We start from the raw sequence: 20,887 nt of genomic DNA, 5'->3' as shown, positions 1-20,887 counted from the left end.
AAACTGACAACAAAAGCTGAACAATCAAATATAAAATTGTACTTGAGAATGAGATAATGCCAAAGTATAAATCAATGACACATCCCCAGCTGGAATACTGACCTCAAATATGCACAGTAGAAATAGGTAACATTAAGAGAACAGCAGCAAAACCACTGAGTGCATGAGGATCATACCAGGATAGAATGAGAAGATCCAGATTGCCAGTTTTGATGATCAGACTAAAAAGGAACACACTAGACAATGTTAGACAAACAGAGGATGATGAAAGATAGAGATGATACATTAATAATACCCCCTTAATACCAGGACATGTGTTAACTCTACTAAGTAAAAGGGAATAAAGTTTTAAACAAAGAAAGAAGGAAAAGGAGTAAAGGATTTTGATGCTTCTTTTCACTCATTTGGTGCAACATAAAATCACATCCATCCAAAGTACAGACAGTTATTGGGAATAGACTCATATCCCTATGCTAGAATAAAAATCAACTGGTAATCCTTGACACATTCAGATAGAAGGAAATTACTAATCAAGATACTGGGGGGGGAAGAAAAAAAAAAGAAGAAAAAAAGATCCTACTGCTGGTGATTCAGAAGTCAGCTGCTGCAGCATTTCTAAAACTGACCACTGAAAAACTCTAGTACACCACACTGTAACAGGAGAGAACACGGGTCTGACGCAAAAAAACTTGTTTTATCACAACATCCCTGTTGTGCTCATCGAGAACTAGACTGTCTAAAACTGACAGCAGTGCAGAACACAGATACCCAAGACCCTTTTAAATTAGTAAATCCAGGTATCATCCTGACCCACCACAGCAGTCTGGAGCTTTCTTGTCTGGTTAGAAACTGCAGCACAGACATACACAAGTAGAACTAGGCTGAGGGTGTGAAATGGCATGAGATTTTGGACAACGTCCAAGACAGATCTAAAAGACAGGCCCTTTTACAGTTTTGCACCTCACTCAGAGAAATAATAAGTATGTGGTTATGCACAGCTCTGGAACAAAAAACCATTTTTCCTATATTCACTCTCCTGAAATTCAAAGATGGTTAAGCCTCAGACTTAAAATCTTACCTGTAGCCAAAAGTACCTCTGTCTAACTGTGTGTGTTTCATCACATAATTCCTTATCAATGGGTATTAATGCAAAATTAACAATTTTGATAACTCTGATAGGCCTTCTAATGAAAATGAAGTACAAATATTATGAAGTCTGATGTGGAGCAAGCTAAGTACTGGGAAGGTACCAAGTAAATATCAAATAAAGAATTGTGCTTATTTTCTCAAGGATTTAATTACATCAAGGAATTGAACTACTGACTCCCCCTTCCTTACCACCCCTTGCTGCCAACAGTCAGACAAAATAAACCTCATCATACAGATTTTTATTGAGATCTCTTGAGAAAAAAAGAAGTAATTTCTGGACTAGAGGCTAAGTGTAAGAATTCTAGGCCCAAAGGTCAATTGTCTAAGAGAATTGTAGGCATTTGTGGATAGCTCAGAACAGAGGCAATATCCAAGCTGTGGGTATTGTATCAACATAGAAATACAGTTGCTACAAATTCAGAGATCACTGACACAAAGTTACAAAAAAACCAGTCAAGGTTACAGAAAGACCTTTTCAAAGACTGAAACAAATTTGCATCTCCTTGCAGAAAGGGTGCAGTATCTAAAACTTCAGACACCAAACCCTTTCATAATGCATGTGGTTTGATACTTTTCTCAAGTAACAATGTCTGAAACAAGAAAATCCAACACCTAGACCCTTTCCCAAATTTAAAAATTATAGTCTCTGTCCTTACATAGAAGGTCAAATCCATACTAGAGTCAGTCCAGCACCATGGAATCCAGGGCTCTTAAGCAAATAGCACCAGTTGAGGATCTGGCCCATAGTCACAAAACCTGATCTTTCAGTCACAAAACCTGATCTTTCCGTTACACTTACAAAATAAATCAACTCCACCTAAGATTATGGGATACAAACTCAGGCTGCTCCTGGAGTAAACCATGGTTAAACCGTGTTTCCTGTGAAGTAGTGGAAATCTAAAGTAAGACTCAACAGCTTCAGAGCTATCAAGCCATTTTTACAACAGTATAAGCAAAGCACCAATTTGCCTGTGGAGAGAGACAGACTCTGGGCTTCTTCATGATCCCATATATCCCACTTTTCCAGCCTGTTATTACACTTAATACCCTTCAGTGTTTCATAATATGAGTGAGCTTACAGTCAATCACACTCTGTGGTGCTGAGCTTGCAAAGCAGCATGGATCAAGATCTTTCCATTCCCTTTGAAATCCAAGTCTGGATTGCTCCAGCTTGTTTTTCAATAGAGCAGTATTTTCAAATGCTACAGTTCGATTTTACAATGCTGCTGGCATGGCTGGGAATCAAGCTAAATCCACATGCATCCAGCAGGGGAAGTTGCCACAGGGGAAGAGTGAAAAATCAAAGGGTGAGCACTAAGATGATCCTGTACCACTGACTTGCTGAATGCCAAAGAATAAAAGTTTAATACACAGAGAAATGAGAAAGCCAAAAAAGTTACTTCCAATACTGTCAATAGTTCCAATACTAGGAGATGGAAACACAAAACTGGAGGGAAAAAAAAAGCTGCTGCATATGTATTGTTTCTTTGTCACCCACTTACATTTCAGTTACTAAATGCTTCTCTTCAGCAGTATTCATCATTTAAAATAAGCTTCACAGCTGACAAGAGAAAGCATCATGGGGTGGTTTTTTTCCTGGTCTAGCTTATAATGAAATAATATTTGACTAATATTTCTATCTATACCTTTTACTGCTTATGGCCTAGTATTTGCAACTGCAGAATATCCTCACTTGAAACAGCTTCCCAGTAGCACCCATTTGCTGACTTCAGTGTGGTGACTCCTGTAAGGACACATGGAAGACAACAAGGTCCATGGCAGGATACTGTACTGCTCTGCTGTGCCAAATTGCTGTAAATCCAAAGAAATGTCAATGAAGCACCAGAGGTGCAACAAGAAACAAACAACAAAAAGTGTAGCAAGAACATAAAATTAACCCATCATTATGTGAGAGTTTTCATGTAAAACACAATCTCTGAACAAAATACAAATGGTACAAATCTGATGACCAGGGAGAATTTTAGACTCTCATGTAAAACAGCCTGTTATAACCAGAACCCCAAAACTACAGGACAATGTTGGTTTAAGTTGATATTTAAATACTATTTTGCATATGAACTGCATTGCCTTACACAACTTCCAAAATGTGGAGAAACAGCACATCTATGCAAGACCTCAGCAAGAAAATGTTGAATGCCAAGAATTACATTGCAAAGGTCCCAGTACCAGGTGTACCCAGCCACAAAACCAGTAAGAAGGCAAATGAGTTTTAAACTATTTCCTTTCTAATCTCAGTATTTTTACAAGTTAAGAGGCAATAGGCAACCAAAGAAACTGCACATATAGAGCCTACCAACACTATAATCACACCTGCTTTTCTGTTAAGGTTAGGGGATAAGTCTTGGTGATTTAATTTCTCTGAGGATGCATGTACACCTGTGTTAGGACCAACACAAAAGTCTTATCAAGTTCATCACCCAGCCTGCAGCAATGGCCATAAACCACTTGAATTCATTTTTAGACTGGAAGAAAACACATTTTGAGATTTTCATTAGAAAAAAAAAAGTATTTAGAATAATCAATGGTGGTGGTGATGCCTTAAGTTTTAGCTTTTTCTAGATAGCCTCTTTGGCATCAGTGGAGAAGGACAACTTTGCTTTTCGAATTGAAATATGACTAGCTTTTGCCTCATCCACAGCCTAGTAATTCAATTTTTTTTTTATTTTAAACCTTTGAACTACCATAAACTTGTGGCAAAACAGGGAAAATTCAAGTTTTTTTAAGTTCATTTCCTTACTGAAGCTTTTGCATTGTTATTCTTTGGTGGATTTAGTTTAAAAACTTGTATCCCTCTCCACTGGATGGCAGAAAGCTGTTCACTTTAGTCCTCTCACTGCCAAATTGACAAGCATGCTGAAGAAAAAAAAATGAAGGGCTCAAGGTCTTTTTTTTTTCCTTTTCTTTCCTCTCTTTTTTTTTAAACATACCTGATTAGGCACCAATTTTTGTTCTGCCTCCAAAAAATGACCAATAACCTACTGCAGCATGTGTCACAGTCCTGTGTTTTAAATCACAAACAGGAATCTAAATGAGCAAAAATAAAAGTATGTTTTGGAGATTGTGAGATAGGCAAGAATGAGTGATTCCTTTCTCCCATGCTAACTGCAAGCATTAAAGGTCATAAACGGTCACTGCCCCTCTAATATATAATCTATGCGCACTGAGAGTTCTTTGCAAGGGTCAGATCTATGCCCAAACTGTGCACCAGGCTGGACCTTTGCTCCCTGACTGAGGCAAACCCAGCAAAAAGAGCCAAGCCTTACACACCCAAGAGCATCATGGGTGAAACAACACTTTTGCATCACATATCTTAGGTGGCACAAATGTCTTTTGATAATTTTCAGCAATTATACCACAAGCGACCTAAAGTACTATCAAGTAAGGCCTCAAATTTGTATTACCTGCTGTCCACAGTATCAAGTTCAACCAAATACTGCCAAGGGCTCATAAGCCACAACCACCATCCATCAGTAAAAAGAACAGAAGTTATTCTCTATATTAATGCTTTTTTCTTTACTGATCCCCTTCTTCTTTAAATTAACTAAAAAAAACCCCCAAAACAACACAGAAACCTAAGCAGCAACTTTGGTTTCACTTTACAGACACTCAGTAGGTTTCAAACATCACAGTCAAAAATCAATACATTTTAAAACAACTAATCTTAACTGGAATTATTTGCCCTAAACCCTTCAGCATTCAATTGTTAACGAAACTGCACGTCTTCCTACAGAGCATGTACACAGTAGCACAGCCACAGATACTGCATGATTTTGACATTTACTGTAGTCCTGGAAAGGAAACAAGCCAAATGCATCCCTGGCACAGCTTTAACAATTTCAAAATCCATTTGCACAAAACTCTGGCTTATTATCTCAAAAACAGTAAGGAGCAATATTTTATCTCCATTTTTACCTCCCAGAACATAACTAAGTACTTCAAAATAGGTCTTAAGTGGGACTCAAGTTATAGCTAAATCTCCTACTAGCAAAAGGGTAAATTTCACTCCTAGGGCACTGATGAGAAGATTCTCCCTCCCCATTAGCCAAAATATTCTTTCCAGACAGTAACTTACAATGTGACTATCTTTAACGCCCATGTAACAGACTCCTAAGGTCATCCCTTAAAAAAATTCTTTGATATTTCAATTTTCAAGTTCATCAGCAGCCTCCTCAGAAATGCCTGCATTCCTGACAGTCTAGTCTTCAGAATAACCCGGGAGCTGAGCCACCCACTTCACACCGACCTATACCCTTTCCAGGCAGTAGTTCTGGGAGCTGAAACTTAGAGAGATAGTATTTGTAAATATCAGCTTGCCAAATAAGACTGCTGGTATTATCCACGGGGTTAATTTTGTAACCTTTCTTTGTCTTTCACATCCCACTTGCAAATTTAGGTGGGGGTGGTGATGAGGTGAGGACTAGAAAGGAAAAGAGAGGAGATATGGGACTATGTAGCAGTTTAATTTGAGGCACTTTTAAAGGCTTCCCTATCAGTCTTGCTGAATCTCCAAAAATGACTTAAAAGAAAAAAAAAAAAAAAAAAGAAGAAAAAAAAGCACACACCACCAGAGGGCTGCTGCCTGCAGGAAAATGAAACTGCTGCATCTTAACACTGCAGTAGAATTCCACCAGCTCCACGGAGGCATAAATAAAAGTGACCAAGTTATAAATCTTTTGTAACTAGAACACACAGCATCATACATAGTTTTACTCAGTGACATTTTGTTTGAGAGATCAGGGACAAATGCCCCTAAGGAAAGAAGCAACAAAAGTCAGCATAGCCACATATTGTCAAAATAGGAATATCAAAGCAATTTCTCCATTTTTTTAGATAGGTAGAACAACTTTTTAAATGCAGCCACAGAAATTTCAGCATTTATGTATCAGTATTTCAATAATCAAAAGGACAAGCTATGGCAGACAAATAAAGATAAACAGATAGCATCACCTGGCAGACCAGGCTCTATGGTCCAGTCCATCCCCAGAAGGTTAAAAAAAAAATTAAAAAATCACCAGACCTAAATAGTAGGGTTATCCCAGGCTTTTTCATGATGCTTTTTATTTGTGATTAAATTATCTATGCTAGCCAGCCAACCCTCTCAGTCCCAAAAGGGAAGTCAAGGATTATCTTAGTTTTACACCAGGGCATCACAAAAAATATATAATTTTTTACTAGTCAAAGGCTCCAGCCCAACTCAGTGACTAAGGCTGTTAAGGCCAGTGAAGACTACATAGTTATTGTTTCTGAATAATCTGCCTTACAACTGCACAATGACATGAACAGGCCCTGTATTGCACACATCTCTACTACTCTTGAAGCCAAGAATGTCCCAGCTAAGACTCTGTAGCATTTTAGAGATCGCAAGAGTACAAATAGTGACCCAACCCTTTGAGAAGTACAGTACCTTTAATCCAAGGAGCCTTGAGAGTACAGAATAATTTTGTGCCAGAGAATTAGAACTCTACAGGATCAAGCAGAAGGTTGGCATTTTGTGTACATACAGACACACAAAACCCAAACCAACCCTGAAATGAAGTCTCCCATACACAGAGTGTACAATACATTATGTATAAAAATGCTCAGCTTATCCACCTCTGACACATCAAATTGATCTGTAGCTGATGCAGAGTTTATCACAGACCAAAACAAAGGCACAACTGCTACAAGTAAATAGTAAGGTAAACGATGGGGAAGACAGGACTTCTACACAGGGCAACCTTCTTCAGTGCTCTGGTTCACTTCTCCAGCCTTCACTGCCCATTGCTCTTTGTGCCAGAGGAGAACAGCACTACCCATCAGGGCTAGAATTCCACCTGTGACTGCAAGTTACACAAAGCCTTTGATCCAGATCTTTGGCCTTGCCATGCATTCAATCCCCACCATTTCAATGAGAAGAAAAAGACCTAGAGCACACGAGTTTCTCCCCTCTGATGAACTCTTCAGAAATTTGCAGTAGAGCAGACACTTGAACAGCAAATATGATGTTAATTTTGCTATTCTAATCAAGGTTGCTATGAAATCTTGTGAAAGAGTCCTCAGCCCACCTGGTTCCACAGAGCCACAGGCACCAAAGCACTGAGGATAAATAAGGGAGTCTTTGCAGCCATAACTCATCTAATTCAGTGGTTATAAGAGAAATGGTGATGACAGCATTAAGGACACAGATCCAGAAACACTGCCTATTTTTGCAGCATTTTGTCTGAGCAGGACAAGGCACCTGGTAATAAAGATGGCAACTGTCCCAATCATGCTCCTTTTCCGAGCAAAGATGAAGTAATGATAAATGAATGGACATCTTCTCCATCCTGAAACTTAATGCACACTGGCTGCGTAATTTCAGTACAGGTACGTATGGAATACTAGAGAAGAATTACTACTGAAAGTATTAAAACGTGTTTGCCTTAATTTGTGTGTTAGCTGAGCAGACGGACTTCTGCTTTAATGATGAAATATAGTCATTTGTAAAATGCTGGGCCTGTATTTTCAGTTTGAATTGAATTTGCTTACAGTGTCATTCCACTTAGTGCTCTAATTTGTTTGAATATTCACTGCAGAGATGTATTCCTAGGCTGCTCTTAACTAGAACACTGCCAGAGGTCTGCCTCTGCTGCCATCAATGAGAAGCTTGCTCATGAGTCAAACTCCCCTCTCAGATAAACGTGAGGCAGGCCTTGAAGTCACTGAGACTGCACAGATGCAACTGAGTGGGGAATTTGCCTAAGTAATGTCTTCATCGCAATCAGGAAACAACCAGAAGTAAAAGAGATGTAATTTCATAAATATGAGCAATGAAATAAACCACAGACCCAAAGAAAAGCAGCATGGGACAAAACCCAGAAATACTAGGACAGAGAGTTCTTTATTGACGATGATTACTGATTTTAATCAAGCTTTACTGATTTATAGGAGTGGGAAGTTGGGGGGAAAAAAGGGTAGATTTAATTAGCTTCAGAGGCTAATGACAAACTTGAAGGCTGGAGCTCACAAAGTGTAAGGAATCTTAAAAGCTGTGCCACTCATAGCCGTGCCTTTACAAAAAACCAAATGCTTGCGTTTAATGAGGCGATAGTGCCTGCGCCATTGCCAAGTGCTAATATAATACTTGGCTTTGTCTCTGGTGACGATTCTCTACAGACGGGCATTGCAAGCACACAAACGGCTCTCAGTCTTCCTCTCAGCTTTCTGCAGGAAAGGACTACTTCAAATACTGCCACTGTACCAAAATGGATACATGGAGGAAATGCAGAGAGAGCTCCCTCCTTCCCACACTACCCGAGCACTGAGCTCAGCTTTCTGCAAACAGAAATGCCCAAGTTCAAGTCTCCATTGCCCTTGCTTTGCACGGCTCCAGCAGCAGCGAGCAGGCAGCAATCCAGCCTGCCAAGCTGTATGGGGATTCCCCCAGCATTAGGGAATCATAATGTGTTGTTAGCAGCACCTTGTCCTTCTAACTTTGGTATAAGAATCTTAGCCAAGGTGAGGGCAATATCTGAAGAGCAGCTGTATTGCAGCAATCTCGATCTGCCACAGCAGCATCTCATGGCCCTCAAAACCAAGTGAAGATTACAGAAGCTGTGCTGTTTAGGACGGCTTTCTGTAAACCTGATTTTTTAAAGGAAATAAAATTTAAATGTTCAGGCTGTCCACCTGCAATTCCCCCATAACATCAGAACCCATTATCAAGTCTGAAAGAGCAAGGGAAGTCTCTAAGATTCTACAAATTCAATGGAGAGTGGTGAATGCCTGTGAAAAAAAAACCTAAGAGATTCAAACTATCGCTCCCACTACAGAAAGCTCACTTGTGATTTATTCTTAATGTATTTCGAGAGAAAGAAAAAAGATGGACAAGCAGCCGATACAGCTCCAAATGAGCCACAAACATTGTCCTCATCTAGTCCAAGAGACAGAGAAAGAGCAGGAGCAGTAGGGAACTATAGGGTACAAAACTGGAGAATACCAAGTCCCTTCGTTTTTTACAGTTCACTGAGCAAGTTATGGTCTAGCTGCATGGGATAACACAGACCAGCAGAAGAGTTGAGGCTGGAAGCGATCTCTGGAGATCACCTGGATCAACACCCTTGGTTAAAGCACAGCCAACCAGAGTGGCTGCTCAAGGCTTTGTCTAGTCTGGATTTGAACAGATGCAAGGAAGGAGACTTCCCAACATCTCCTGGTAACCAGTGCCAGGTGCAACCCACTCTCACAGTGAAGGAGCTTCTTCCTATATTTAAATGGAATTTCTTATTCACACACAAAGGCCTGACTAGGATTAGTGCCTTAGCATGAATGGGATTACATGCAGATAATGTAACACAAATTATCCTTCCCCTCAGTTCACAAGCTGGGCAAGACACATGAAATGTGGAAGAAAAAAAATACACCTAAAAGAAAATAATTCTCCAAGAACATACAGTGCATCAGTATTAATTTCCCAAAGACAAATCATCTTGCATGAGTAGGAGACAACAAGTTGTTGTTTTTCAGTCTACCATGCCCATACAGTTAAGAAAAAAAAATCTGACACTAGCATATGCTTATTTAGATAGCAGCTATGTCCTTGAGTATTTCTACCAGCTCTTCAAGCAGTAAACATGAACCTATTTAAATAGGGCCTGAACAATTAAGGGTCTCAACCTTGGAACTGTAACATGCCCAGAAATTTTCTGAAGATACCTTCCTAGCATCTTAATTAATTTTCCTCAAGAGATTACAGCTGTTGAAAGAACCAAATATCTGTCTAGTAGCCTCAAGATTAGGACGACAATCTTTGGATCAGTTTCCATTTTGAAGAGGCAAGGTAACACCAAACTTAAAACAAAGACAAACAAACAAAACCCCAAAAGCAATCAAAAGAAAAACTGACCAACCAAAAACCCCATAAAAATGCAGACCAAAAAAAAAAAAAAAGATGAGAACTTCAAAAAGAAAACCATAGCCCAAACCTGTACCTCCTGTCAGCAGGTTTTCTCAACATGACAGCCAAGCTACCCATCATTCAGAATCTGAAAATATGATGAGAGCTTTGTAATAGAATACTGGGAGAGATTAGGGATTCCAGTATGGTAAAAATCTTAAACAATCAAATCTATTCCTTAATCTCAGGGACAGGTCACACCTATTAAAAGGCATTCACACAATCACTAAATGAAACTCACCCAGGGCAAATGGCTGGCATGATAAGTAACCCAATCCTCTGCTGGCAAACAATCAGCAAAAAACATCAGAAAATTGTCAGCATCCCACACAGTACATATAACACCACAAAGATTTGGGATATGAAGTCTTATTTTCCTACTTAAACTTGTGCTTTAATACAAATGCAACAAAACATCAGTCTTATTAAAGTCTTACACTAGATGAGTGCGGACTTCATCAGAACAGGACATTTATTTTATTTTTTAATAGAATTTTTAAAAATGAAATTGTACATCTCCAACTCATGGTTAGCTGCATATGGTCTTGAAGGTCCCTCTTCCTCATAAATTATATTCCTGTAAGGCACACGAGCCAACACTATGAACCTGGGCTTTGGTGTGTCCCACCCTAGACCAAAGCAACAAAACAATCCCTTTTCCAATAGGAAAATCTAGTGTCTGTGTAAAAATCTAGTGTCTGCACTGCTAGCCATGCATAAAAGAATGAAATAATATTTAAGATATTATTTAAAATAAATTAAGAAAAAAATTTCTAAATTAAAAATAACTAAGAAAAAGAATGAAAGAAGATAAAGAGCTAAGCAATTTCATCATCATTCCGTGCTGGATCAGTACGAAGACCTGGCACACTCTCATTTGCAGCTGCTGTTCCACTTTGATAGACTGACACTTCATAGTTCTAAGAGTAGGCTTTAGACAAACAGTAAAAAAATTAACATATTTTTTGTCAAGTCCAGTTTGCTTCTTCCAGGAACCAGCTCCTCCATTATTGCTGTTGCAGTCAAAAGTGCTTTTAATAGGTAAAATACAAGGGGAGTCAGTTTATGGCATTTAAAGCTGAACACACAGAGCAATGACACTGCAAAAACAGAGTGTGTTAATACATAGGTAATGTAGACATTCTTAAAAAATACATACATTACCACACTGATTTGTTTTCTCCCCCATTAAGCATATAGTGCAAAAGACAGCAAATCAAAATTGCTAAAACCTCAGGATATAAAGACAGCATGTTGTTTTTTAAGTAGAAGCAGAGAGCCAGAAGAGCACTTACTAAATGGATGCCTGAAAACACTTTTCCTTTTTAGAAAAATTAAAGGTAAGTACTTCACTGGAAATATTATCATGCCTATAACTCTCACATAGTGTTGGAACACCGAAATGAGAAAGAAAAATAGATAGTACTTGCACCCCACCCTAAGCCACCTGACCATGATTTCTCTCCTCAAAATCCCCCTGCACCCTGCACTAACCCATTTGCTGTCAGCTGATTCACAGATCACAGTGCAAAGTTTTCACCAGCAATAATCTCCTTTTGTCAGCAGCTGGCAAGTTATCTACTTTCTTCCAAACTCTTTAATTATAAAAATCACTGATTATCAATGGATGTATTATTAGATAAAAAACTGAAAACAGCCTGTTATCTGTGGTGAGCTCCACAAAGAACGCTCCCTTCCAGTCTAACTTTACTCCATCCCAAATTAAAAAGCTTATGTGAGAAAACCAAAAATTTAAAAAGTATTGCCCAAAGTAGGTACAACAAAAGTCTAAAAGCCAGAAACTGCTTAGCACAGCCATGGGGTGCAGAACAGCAAGCTTGGCCATTAGAACTCCATGAAAGAGTTATTTAGGGCAGCTTTAGGGCTACTTTATATCAGCTGGCCTGATATGTCTCTGTGGCCTTCAGGAAATAATAAAATCATTTCCTCAAAATAAAACCAAGAGCACTAACAATTCAAGGAGATTATCCTACTCTACCACCTCCAGCACTGAGCATCCATCAGCCACCTGCACCAGCCTGAAGGTTACTCTGCCTTCCAGGAAGGCAACAGTACCACTTGCAAGAGAATGTACCTGGATTTGCCTAAACACACACCACCATTTACCACTTCTGTCCATATTGCTTTCTGTCCTTAATCTAATGACACACTTGCATTTAATAGCCTTTAAAAAGTTTATCCCAAGGTCATTGCAAAAGAAAGAGTGCAATCCTGTTTATACAGTCCACAAGACAACTGCACCCTCATAGGCATCTCTGCCACAAATGACATATCCAAGAACAAAATGCTTGCAGCTACATCAATAGCCAGTAATGCACTTCTATGAAAGGAACCAGAACAAATTCTGCTGTTCTACCTGAACTCCACTCAAACTCAACTTTCAAAAGCTATGAAGCAACAGAAAAAAAATCTTCTGGGTAATTTTTTTAGTGTGGTTTTAACATATTTTTATTAGTAATGTTTCTAGTCTGTAAATATAATTAATTCATAAACATTTTATATTCCTATTCAAAATTAAATGTAGAATAAGTAAAATGAAAGTGGATGAACAATATTAATAAAAAAAATGCTCTAAAAGTAGTCATATCAAGTTTAATCTGGTCACACTTCTGTGCCTTTTTAAAAGACTTTCTGGAAAACTTACATCTACCAAGCATGGATGCTCATAGGAATAGTGTCCAAACTGTCCAGAAAAACTGAATTTTTGGTTTGAACTTGCAAACATCTGCATTGGAAGTGCCTGTACAATGATCTAAGCAGAACGAAATTCTCTTATGCAATCTACACAACAGTCTACATTCAAGAGTACAATTCAAATCTTTGAATACTGCATAAGTGCAAAGAATCCATAAGTGAGGTAAAGACAGTTGGGGAAAGGAGACAAAAATAGCTGTTTGCCAGAAAATCTGAAACAAATAAGGATTTAAAGGAAATCACTCTGCATTTAGAGACACTGCAGATGAAGATGGTTCAAGTTCATTAAGAACACTATTTACAACAAATTATTCATGTTATTCTACAGATCATTATGGCTGTTTTGTAGAAAAACATAATGTTTATGCATGAACTGGAAATGGAACAATCTCCTCATATTCCATAAGCATAATGAACAGCATTATTGACTAGGATTGCTAAACATCTTGGGCTTGTTTAAAAAAAAAAAAAAAACCATAAAATTTCTTTGGGATATTTCTTAATAGGACCATCCACAACAAACAAACAAAAAAATCCACCCTCATCCATTTATCCCAGACTTGATGATCCTTCTACTGAATTCAGCTCAACTTCAAATATGGACTGACTTCACAAGGGCAAATTACAGTATCTTAGCATTTGAAGAGGACCACTACTTGAGCATTCATTTATGTCTCTGCCTTTACTGCACCTTCATGGAAATCTACATCCAGGCTTCCACCTCCTCTTATTGTGAGTGTTCTCCTATGTGCATAGGGGAGTCCTCATGTCTTTTACTTCAGAAGGTGTTACTTCCAAACTTCTCAATTCTTTTCCATTTTTTCTGAAAGCTGGATTTTTTCCACCACCTGCATTTGTTCTATATTAAGCACCTGCTAATTTTTAGGTGTGTATCACATTTATTATTGCCACTGCAATTATGGTTTAACTCTCTAGAGCACACAATATTAAAGACTTTCCAAAATGTAATGTATGGAGTAAACTTATGGTATACTGAAAAACATTGCAATGCCAGAGAGTCCAAAGCATTCACTGGCTGCTCCACTCAGTTTACAAAAGGAATTGTAAGAACCTACCTAAACCACTACTCTTGGTTCTTCTCAGAATCACAGATTTTCTAGAGATCAAAAGAATTCCTCTCAAGAGCTAAATTTTAACAAGAAGATTTTTTCCTTTCTTCAACCTCTCTCCTCACCCTAATGCCATCCTCCTTGCTGTGGCAGAACAAAATGATATTAGAACAATAACAAAAAGTAGAAAAGTGCTTGAACAGTGCAAGAACCTATTTGTGAAATCAGTGCTTCCACAGCTCCTGCTGGCATCTGGAATGTAAGTATATAGTCATAGAGTTGTACTCATTTGACAGTATCCAAATTTTAACAACTCTTGGGTGAGAAAGCTTACTGTGCTTTACAAAGAAAAACAATAATCCAGAGCCTGCTGCTGTTTCCACAAGTTCATAATAATTGTGCTACTGATAATGAAGTAAAAGACTAATGGCATGCCCCTTCAAAGTTCTCAGAAGGACAGAAGTCAAAATTCATTTTCAGTGCATTTAGCAAACAGGAATTTGCTAATTCAAACAATAAACAAAACAAAACAACTAAAAAGAGTGAAAGTCATAAACAGGATAGCTGAACTTTCCAGTTCAGACAAGTAGAAGGGTAATACTAGTTTATTTCAGTCAGTAAAGGAGGCAAAGCAGTACTTCTCAAAAGTGAAAAGTATATAAAGTTAAGAAAGAGCAAATCTCTCAAAACTCGTAACCACTACTTGTGGTTTACATGTGAGTCACTATGATATAACTTTCCTTGGGAAAATTTCATTATTAAGACCTCTACTACCTGCAGTACTGCTTGCAGTATTTATTTCTGTGATTACAAATTCAACATTTAAGTCTTCACAGACTATAATGAGGAAGAGTATGGGTTCATACTGCTCTGAAAGAAACTTTCATAAGGAAAGCAAAGTACATGTATGAAAATATTATTAGGATATATACTGGTTTGTTGTTTCCTTGTTTGTTTAAAAAGGCCATGAGGAAAATGGCAATGATTTACACCTCTTACAATGATATACCCATCTACACAGCTAAATGGAAGAAAGCTGTACTCCTTAGATTATCTCTAGATCCAATATGCTGTGTTAGAAAAAAAATTATAGCAGTATGAATGAAGAGGACATACTTTGTTTAGCCTACTTACCAAAGAAAACCAGGCTTCTGAGACCACATTGACTACCCAACATTCCTTGAACAGAGCTGAAGTTTTCAACTAAATTTGACAGAGGCAAATAAAAAAATTAACAAATTTCAATTTCTGCCAGTGTCATGGAAACAGATGTGTAAGGCTGTAAAGAAATGACCTGTTTAAGCTCTCACTGAATAAAAGGCTATTAAATTCTCTAAGACCCAAATTTAATTCTTTCTGTTCTTACATAACCCAACAGCACAGTGCTGAACACCTCGCTCATGGCTCATATATAATGAACATGTTATACACCAAAATAGCTGTAAGCTATATGGGATGCAATGCAGGAAAGGGAACCCCTACACTTTTTGTGAAGGTCAAAGTGCTGTGAGTTTCAAGCACGACTCTCTGTACCGGGCTTAAAACAGAATAAAAGGAAAAAGAAAATGAATAAGCAACACGAAACTTCCCATTAAGTTTATCTCAATGTGAATAGAGCAACTCCCACTTAAAACTAATGCCTTATTGCTTGTAGACAAATCAGCATTTTAGAAATTTCCACTAGGCACTGAATTGGTGCTACAGCAAACAATGATGCCAAAGCCTATACAGTGACTGTCAAAAGAAAATACAAGAAAACCCTCCAAAATGCTAAAGACCTTCACAAGAAATACTTCAGTTCCTCATCTCTGCACTCATTAATAAATATTCACTACAGTCAGTTTGAATTACTGTTAAGAGTTTCAAAGGTGAAACAGGTGTTAATGAGGCCAAAAGAAATACAAGAACAGAGGTAACTGTGGAATTAAAAAAAAAAAAAAATAGACCAAGGAACACCCAGGAAGCTGTTTTCATGTAAAATTAGTGGCCAATGAAGAAAACGTGTACCTAAAGCTATAACACTGGCTCATGATCAGGTGTGACTGGGGCTTCTCAAGGCACACTGTTTCCATGTGTGTTACTGTAACAGGACACATATCCTTTGCTCACTACTGTTAATTACAATGAAAACCTCCTCTAATTAACTGTAAAAGAATGTACCAATGGAACTGAGATAAAACAACCTTTCCCGACACATCCATATATATACATAGCAGTGATTTTTTTACTCTGGCAATTCTGCAAAATAATTTTTTTAGTACAACAATCAAGATTCTGATGCCTCTCATATTCTTGCAAGATCATTTACATAGAGATTCCATAAGCTATTCTGGCAGATGACGTCAGGAAGAGGTGCTCTAAATTGAACCTATTACAAAAGCAAACCATCTTGGTACAGTACTCAAATGATATGTTAAATTCATATGTTGCATTATTAAAAAGCATTTTTGTCCCTCTCTCATTCCCACTAGGGGCAAAGACCTAAGCCCAACCATTTTTTAGCACTGCCCTGTGTAGCCCCCTCCCAAGTTCTACGCCTGAGAGGCTCTAATCCTCTCTTTGTGGCATCAGCCACCCTCGGCAAACGTGACGCACCAGCCCAGAAGGCTGCTCAGGACAAGTTTTGCATATCTGATCGATCAACACTTTCAGCTGTTACCCACCAATTTGAACAGAAGGCTTTTCCCTGTCAGTTTTGCCCACCCACAGCCAGATGTCACCAGGTCCCACTAATGTCCCAGATACCACAACCGGACCTCTCTGCAGGGACCAGTAGGTTGCTGGCTACTGGTAAATACATTTTTCCAGCTTTTAAGATGGCAATCAGCATGAACTTCACAGAGAGAAAGCCAAAGAGAGTTTTACCTACCATTACATTCTCCCTCCATGGCATCCTAAGTCTGCTCTGAACCCCTTCTTCTGATGTCAGTAAAAGCAGGTAAGAGTGATTAATATGTTTATATAGCGCCCATGTATCTGGGAGCAAAGCTTGACCTGCCTATCTAAAATAACTTTATGGAGTCAATAATTTTTTATTCCAAATAAAAGTCATGGATATGAAGATCACTGCCAAATGGACAGGACTTTGCAACAAAACTTACACTTCCTTCTATTCATCATTTCTTTTTGCCAGATTTTTCTCCTCACTCTTCCTCATCGCCTTGGAAAAAAAAATTCCAAAACATTACCTCCTAATCTTCCAAGCTTCAAAGTCAAGCTCTAAATGAATTATTACAATCACAATTACAACTTCCTTCATCTGTAAGCCACTGCAACCCAAATGCCAAGATACCCAACATACTATGGTGAATCAGGTCCTCTTACTGCACTGCTTGTCCTTTCCCTGAAATGCTGCAGGTTACCAAAACAAGCAGGATGAGGATGAGCTACATGCCACACACTGGTTATGCCATTCTGCATGCTCCCAAATGTGATTAGCACAGAAAATGCGAGAAGACCAGAAGGCATCTTTCCATATTTAGCCATGTATGTTTAATACTGAGTTAGATTTCACCTCAGTGCATTATTCCATTAATCAAGGGCGGGTATAAAAAGAGAGACACAGACTGACATCAGCTACTTTCAAGATCTCTCTTCCTCCTTCCCCCACCTCCAGCTTCTATGACACCGTGTATTGTGCATTTCATGTGCATTCATGTGTGCAAACAGCAGAGACTTATCTATAAAGATCAGTTATAAGGTAAAACTGCAAAAGGAAACTTTCACCCTTGTCCAGCTGGTTGAATAACTGCAGAGGCCAACAGCAGCAAGCCTCTAAATACATCCTGTTCTTCTCTCTCCACCCCCACGTCTCTAATCACTTAGGAGGAAGATAGGAAGATTAGCAGAGAGGAAAAAAACATAACCAAAGCTGCAGATAACCCTTTAGGACCACAACGTCAGGCTATAAGAACATGGAGCAAAAGGTTAATGCAGCTGTATTTTCAGGAATCTCAGGCACAATTGCATTTAAAGGGGAGGGAGGGGTACTGAGAAGGTGAGAGAGAGAGAAAAAAGGAAATGGTGATGGAGACAAAAATGAATTTGTCATCTACAGCTGGCTCTTTGATCACCTGGAGCATTCAGGAAAGGATTATCAGCAGAAATAGGGCAGTTTTATTAAAATTATACCATAATTTTTCTTGTAGGATATTTTCATTACCATCATCAGAACAGATTTTAGTAAGAACACTGCTGCAAAAGACCCAGTGAGCTATGCAAAGGATAAAGGTGGTAACCAAAACAGTGACAGAGAACTACCTATAGCAGCTGATATACTGAAGAGATTTGAAAAAAAAAAAAAGAAATATAAATAAAAGTCACTTCCACTAGAAGACAATGTCATCTTCATCCATGTCTCTGAACGGTTGCTATGGGGTTGTGAAGAGGAGGGGAAGGATGGGGGGGAGGTTATAATCAATCATCTCAGAAGAGCATTGCTTCTTACAGAGAAAGATCTGGATTTTGACTGTGTCCCTAAGAAAATTGCGGACTGCAGAGCTGCTGCCACGCAGGGCAGTGAGGAAGCAGGCAGAGCAGAGGCAGCAGCTGGGGATGGAAACGCCTATTAAATCCTTTAGACAACAGATGGGCAAAGCTCGGCTGGGTTATAAAAAAAAATACACCACAATGCATCATGTTTTATTGTCCCACCATAATGAACAACACTTAACACCCACATGCCCAAAGAAGCCCCCCTATGGCTGATCTTACCCCTTTCCAAAATTATAACCTCAAGTCTCAATCCACTTTTGGGGGGATCCCAACCCAGTGAATTTGCCAGATGCCACTGCTTATTGCACCTGTTACTAAAAATAAAATATTTTAAGAAGGAAGACGTTTGGACTTCTTTTTAAGGGTTTTTCTTCCAATTAATCCTCCCCTGCCCTTGAAGTGAATATGCTATCCAAGCAAGCAACAGTAAGTCCAGATCTTGAACACATTTAGGGGATCTAATTATGTCATGTAGGGCAGAAGCACCTGCTCTCTGCTAATTCCCTGCACTCGCTTTCCTCTTTTTAATATTTCTTACCATTGTTCCATTCAGGAAAATCTGCTGGGGGCAAGTTTCATAAACAAGCCCTAAGAAAAATAATTAAATAACCTCCCTTCCCCCCTCCCAACCCCTCCTACAAAAACACAGCATAACCAGAATGAATTCTGCTACCGATCCTCTATTTTTCTTTTATTTCAGACCCTACCCACAAAAACCACCAGCCCATCCATCCATATTTGCTAAATACCCACAGCAGTCAGCGCCAGAGATGTACTGTACATATTTCCAACAACCCCCCCCAACTGCACCTTAAGGACTACACCCTTTTCAATCATGATGTCATGAAATACTGCTGGTGACTCCCCCACTACCACCACCACCACCTCCTCGGTACTACAGGCTGTGAACCTTTAATTTCTATATTATTTGATTAAAAAGAAAAATGCTCCTAAGTAGGGCAGTGAAAAAACGGATGTGAAAATTCACTAGCAGCAGATCATCTATTTTTTCCTCTGCATGCACTCTGGCTGTCATCAGAACAACACCCATTAGCAGGAGTAATGAACATAAAGCATCCTAGGCTTTTTTTCTTTTTCTTTTCTTTCTTTTTTTTTTTAAGGATAAAAGAAAAAAAATGAAGAAAAGAAGGAATTAAAATGAAAACGAAAAATAAATAAAGGCCAAAACCCCCCATGAATATTATCTTCACTGAAACAGCAAATGGGAAAAGCTGAACCCTCGAACACCCCATCCCCAGCACCTCGCCGGCTGCTACAGCACCTTCCCTCTAGCACCGGTGCTGCTGCAAAAGAACCAACCTGTCTGTCCTTTTCCTAGGGTCTTCTCCAAACGATAGGGTCCAACATATTGTGCATGTTGAGCTCCGCTGCCTTCTTTCCCTGTTGATGTCATTTCTACCTGGATCTGTAATTCTGCAATGTGTATGTGCTGATGAGCTGGAATCTCTCTCTCTCTGCAGCTCTTTAAATTCCCACTTTGCAGCTGTGCAAGCAAAGCACTCTTTTTCTTTGCTTTAGTCCCCTTGGTTGCAGATTTTCGTCTTCCTCCTCTTTCTTTCCTCTCTCTCTCACGTGCTTGTTTTCTCGCTGGGTCTGCTCGGGACGCTGAAAGACGAAGGAGTTGTTTCAGTGTTCAAAGAGGGGGATCTACGATCCAAGCCCGAGGAGCATGATGCTGGTGATCCGAGCTCCGCACGCCCTGTTCTCTCTAGGAGCTGTTCAAGGGAGAGCCAGAGCCGGAGCAGCGGAAGAGCCGGGGCCGCAGCTGTGAATGGCACTAAGAGCAGCCAATCCCCTCGCCTCCCACCTTCTTCTCCCCTCCTCCTTCACTACCTTTTCTTTTCCATCAGCAGCAGTTGCTGCTTCTGCCTGCTACAGAGCATCATGACCAATGGCAGCAGCAAACACCTAAGTTCATCAGCCTATTGATAAGGCACAATTAAATATAAATTAATGTGTATATTAATTTAAGACCCAAACATACACTTCTTTTTTATTTCTTTTTTTTTTTAACCTCTGATTTCTACTCCACTATGCAGCTGCGGATTATTAAAGAAAAGGAAAGATTGTGGTAGGAAATAGGAAAGGGGGGAAAAGCTACTTCTGAAAATGAGCCTAGGAAATTATTTTATTCTATTTGATTCTGGTGTACTTCTGTCTCCTGAGGGTTTTACCCTTTAAAGAAAACCTTGGGGAAAGAGGGGGGTTGTGGGGGAGAAGGGAAAAATAACAGGCACAATTCTGTAACCACTGGACTCAGTGACAGACTTGCTTTTGAATTAGATGAGAACAAAAAACTTCAGGTCCTTAGATGAACAGATTAAAAACTGAATGGCCACTCTCTTAATTAAAATTGCAACCGAAAATCCAGGGATTAGATGGTAATAGGAGCAGATTGCCTGATCCACAGGCACTATACTAGCAGTGTAAGAAAACTTTCACTGTTTTTGTCCAAGAATGGCTGTGTTTAACCTTCAGACATTATGGAGCTTGACAAAAGAAG

At 39.0% G+C, this 20,887-nt stretch overlaps 1 protein-coding gene across 10 annotated transcripts in view; it reads right to left on the bottom strand.

Moving 5' to 3' along the window:
• Positions 1-20,138, bottom strand: part of BRSK2 (BR serine/threonine kinase 2) — a 304,523-nt gene extending 284,385 nt beyond the window's left edge. For 7 of the 10 annotated variants that reach the window (XM_031055775.1, XM_031055777.1, XM_031055779.1 and 4 more), the window contains exon 1: positions 19,684-20,088. In XM_031055775.1, coding sequence (XP_030911635.1) covers positions 19,684-19,777 — 94 coding nt within the window. In that variant the 5' untranslated portion in view covers positions 19,778-20,088. Of the gene's footprint in view, positions 1-19,683 lie in introns of all 10 variants that reach the window. The other 3 variants (XM_005419517.2, XM_005419518.2, XM_031055776.1) reach the window with 2 other exon arrangements.
• Between the last annotated feature and the right edge of the window lie 749 nt (positions 20,139-20,887).

The sequence above is a fragment of the Geospiza fortis genome, unplaced genomic scaffold (assembly GCF_000277835.1).
Source record: "Geospiza fortis unplaced genomic scaffold, GeoFor_1.0 scaffold66, whole genome shotgun sequence".
NCBI classification, from domain to species: domain Eukaryota; kingdom Metazoa; phylum Chordata; class Aves; order Passeriformes; family Thraupidae; genus Geospiza; species Geospiza fortis.
Note: the sequence above shows the minus strand (reverse complement) of the source record. Positions and strands in the feature narration are given on the sequence as shown.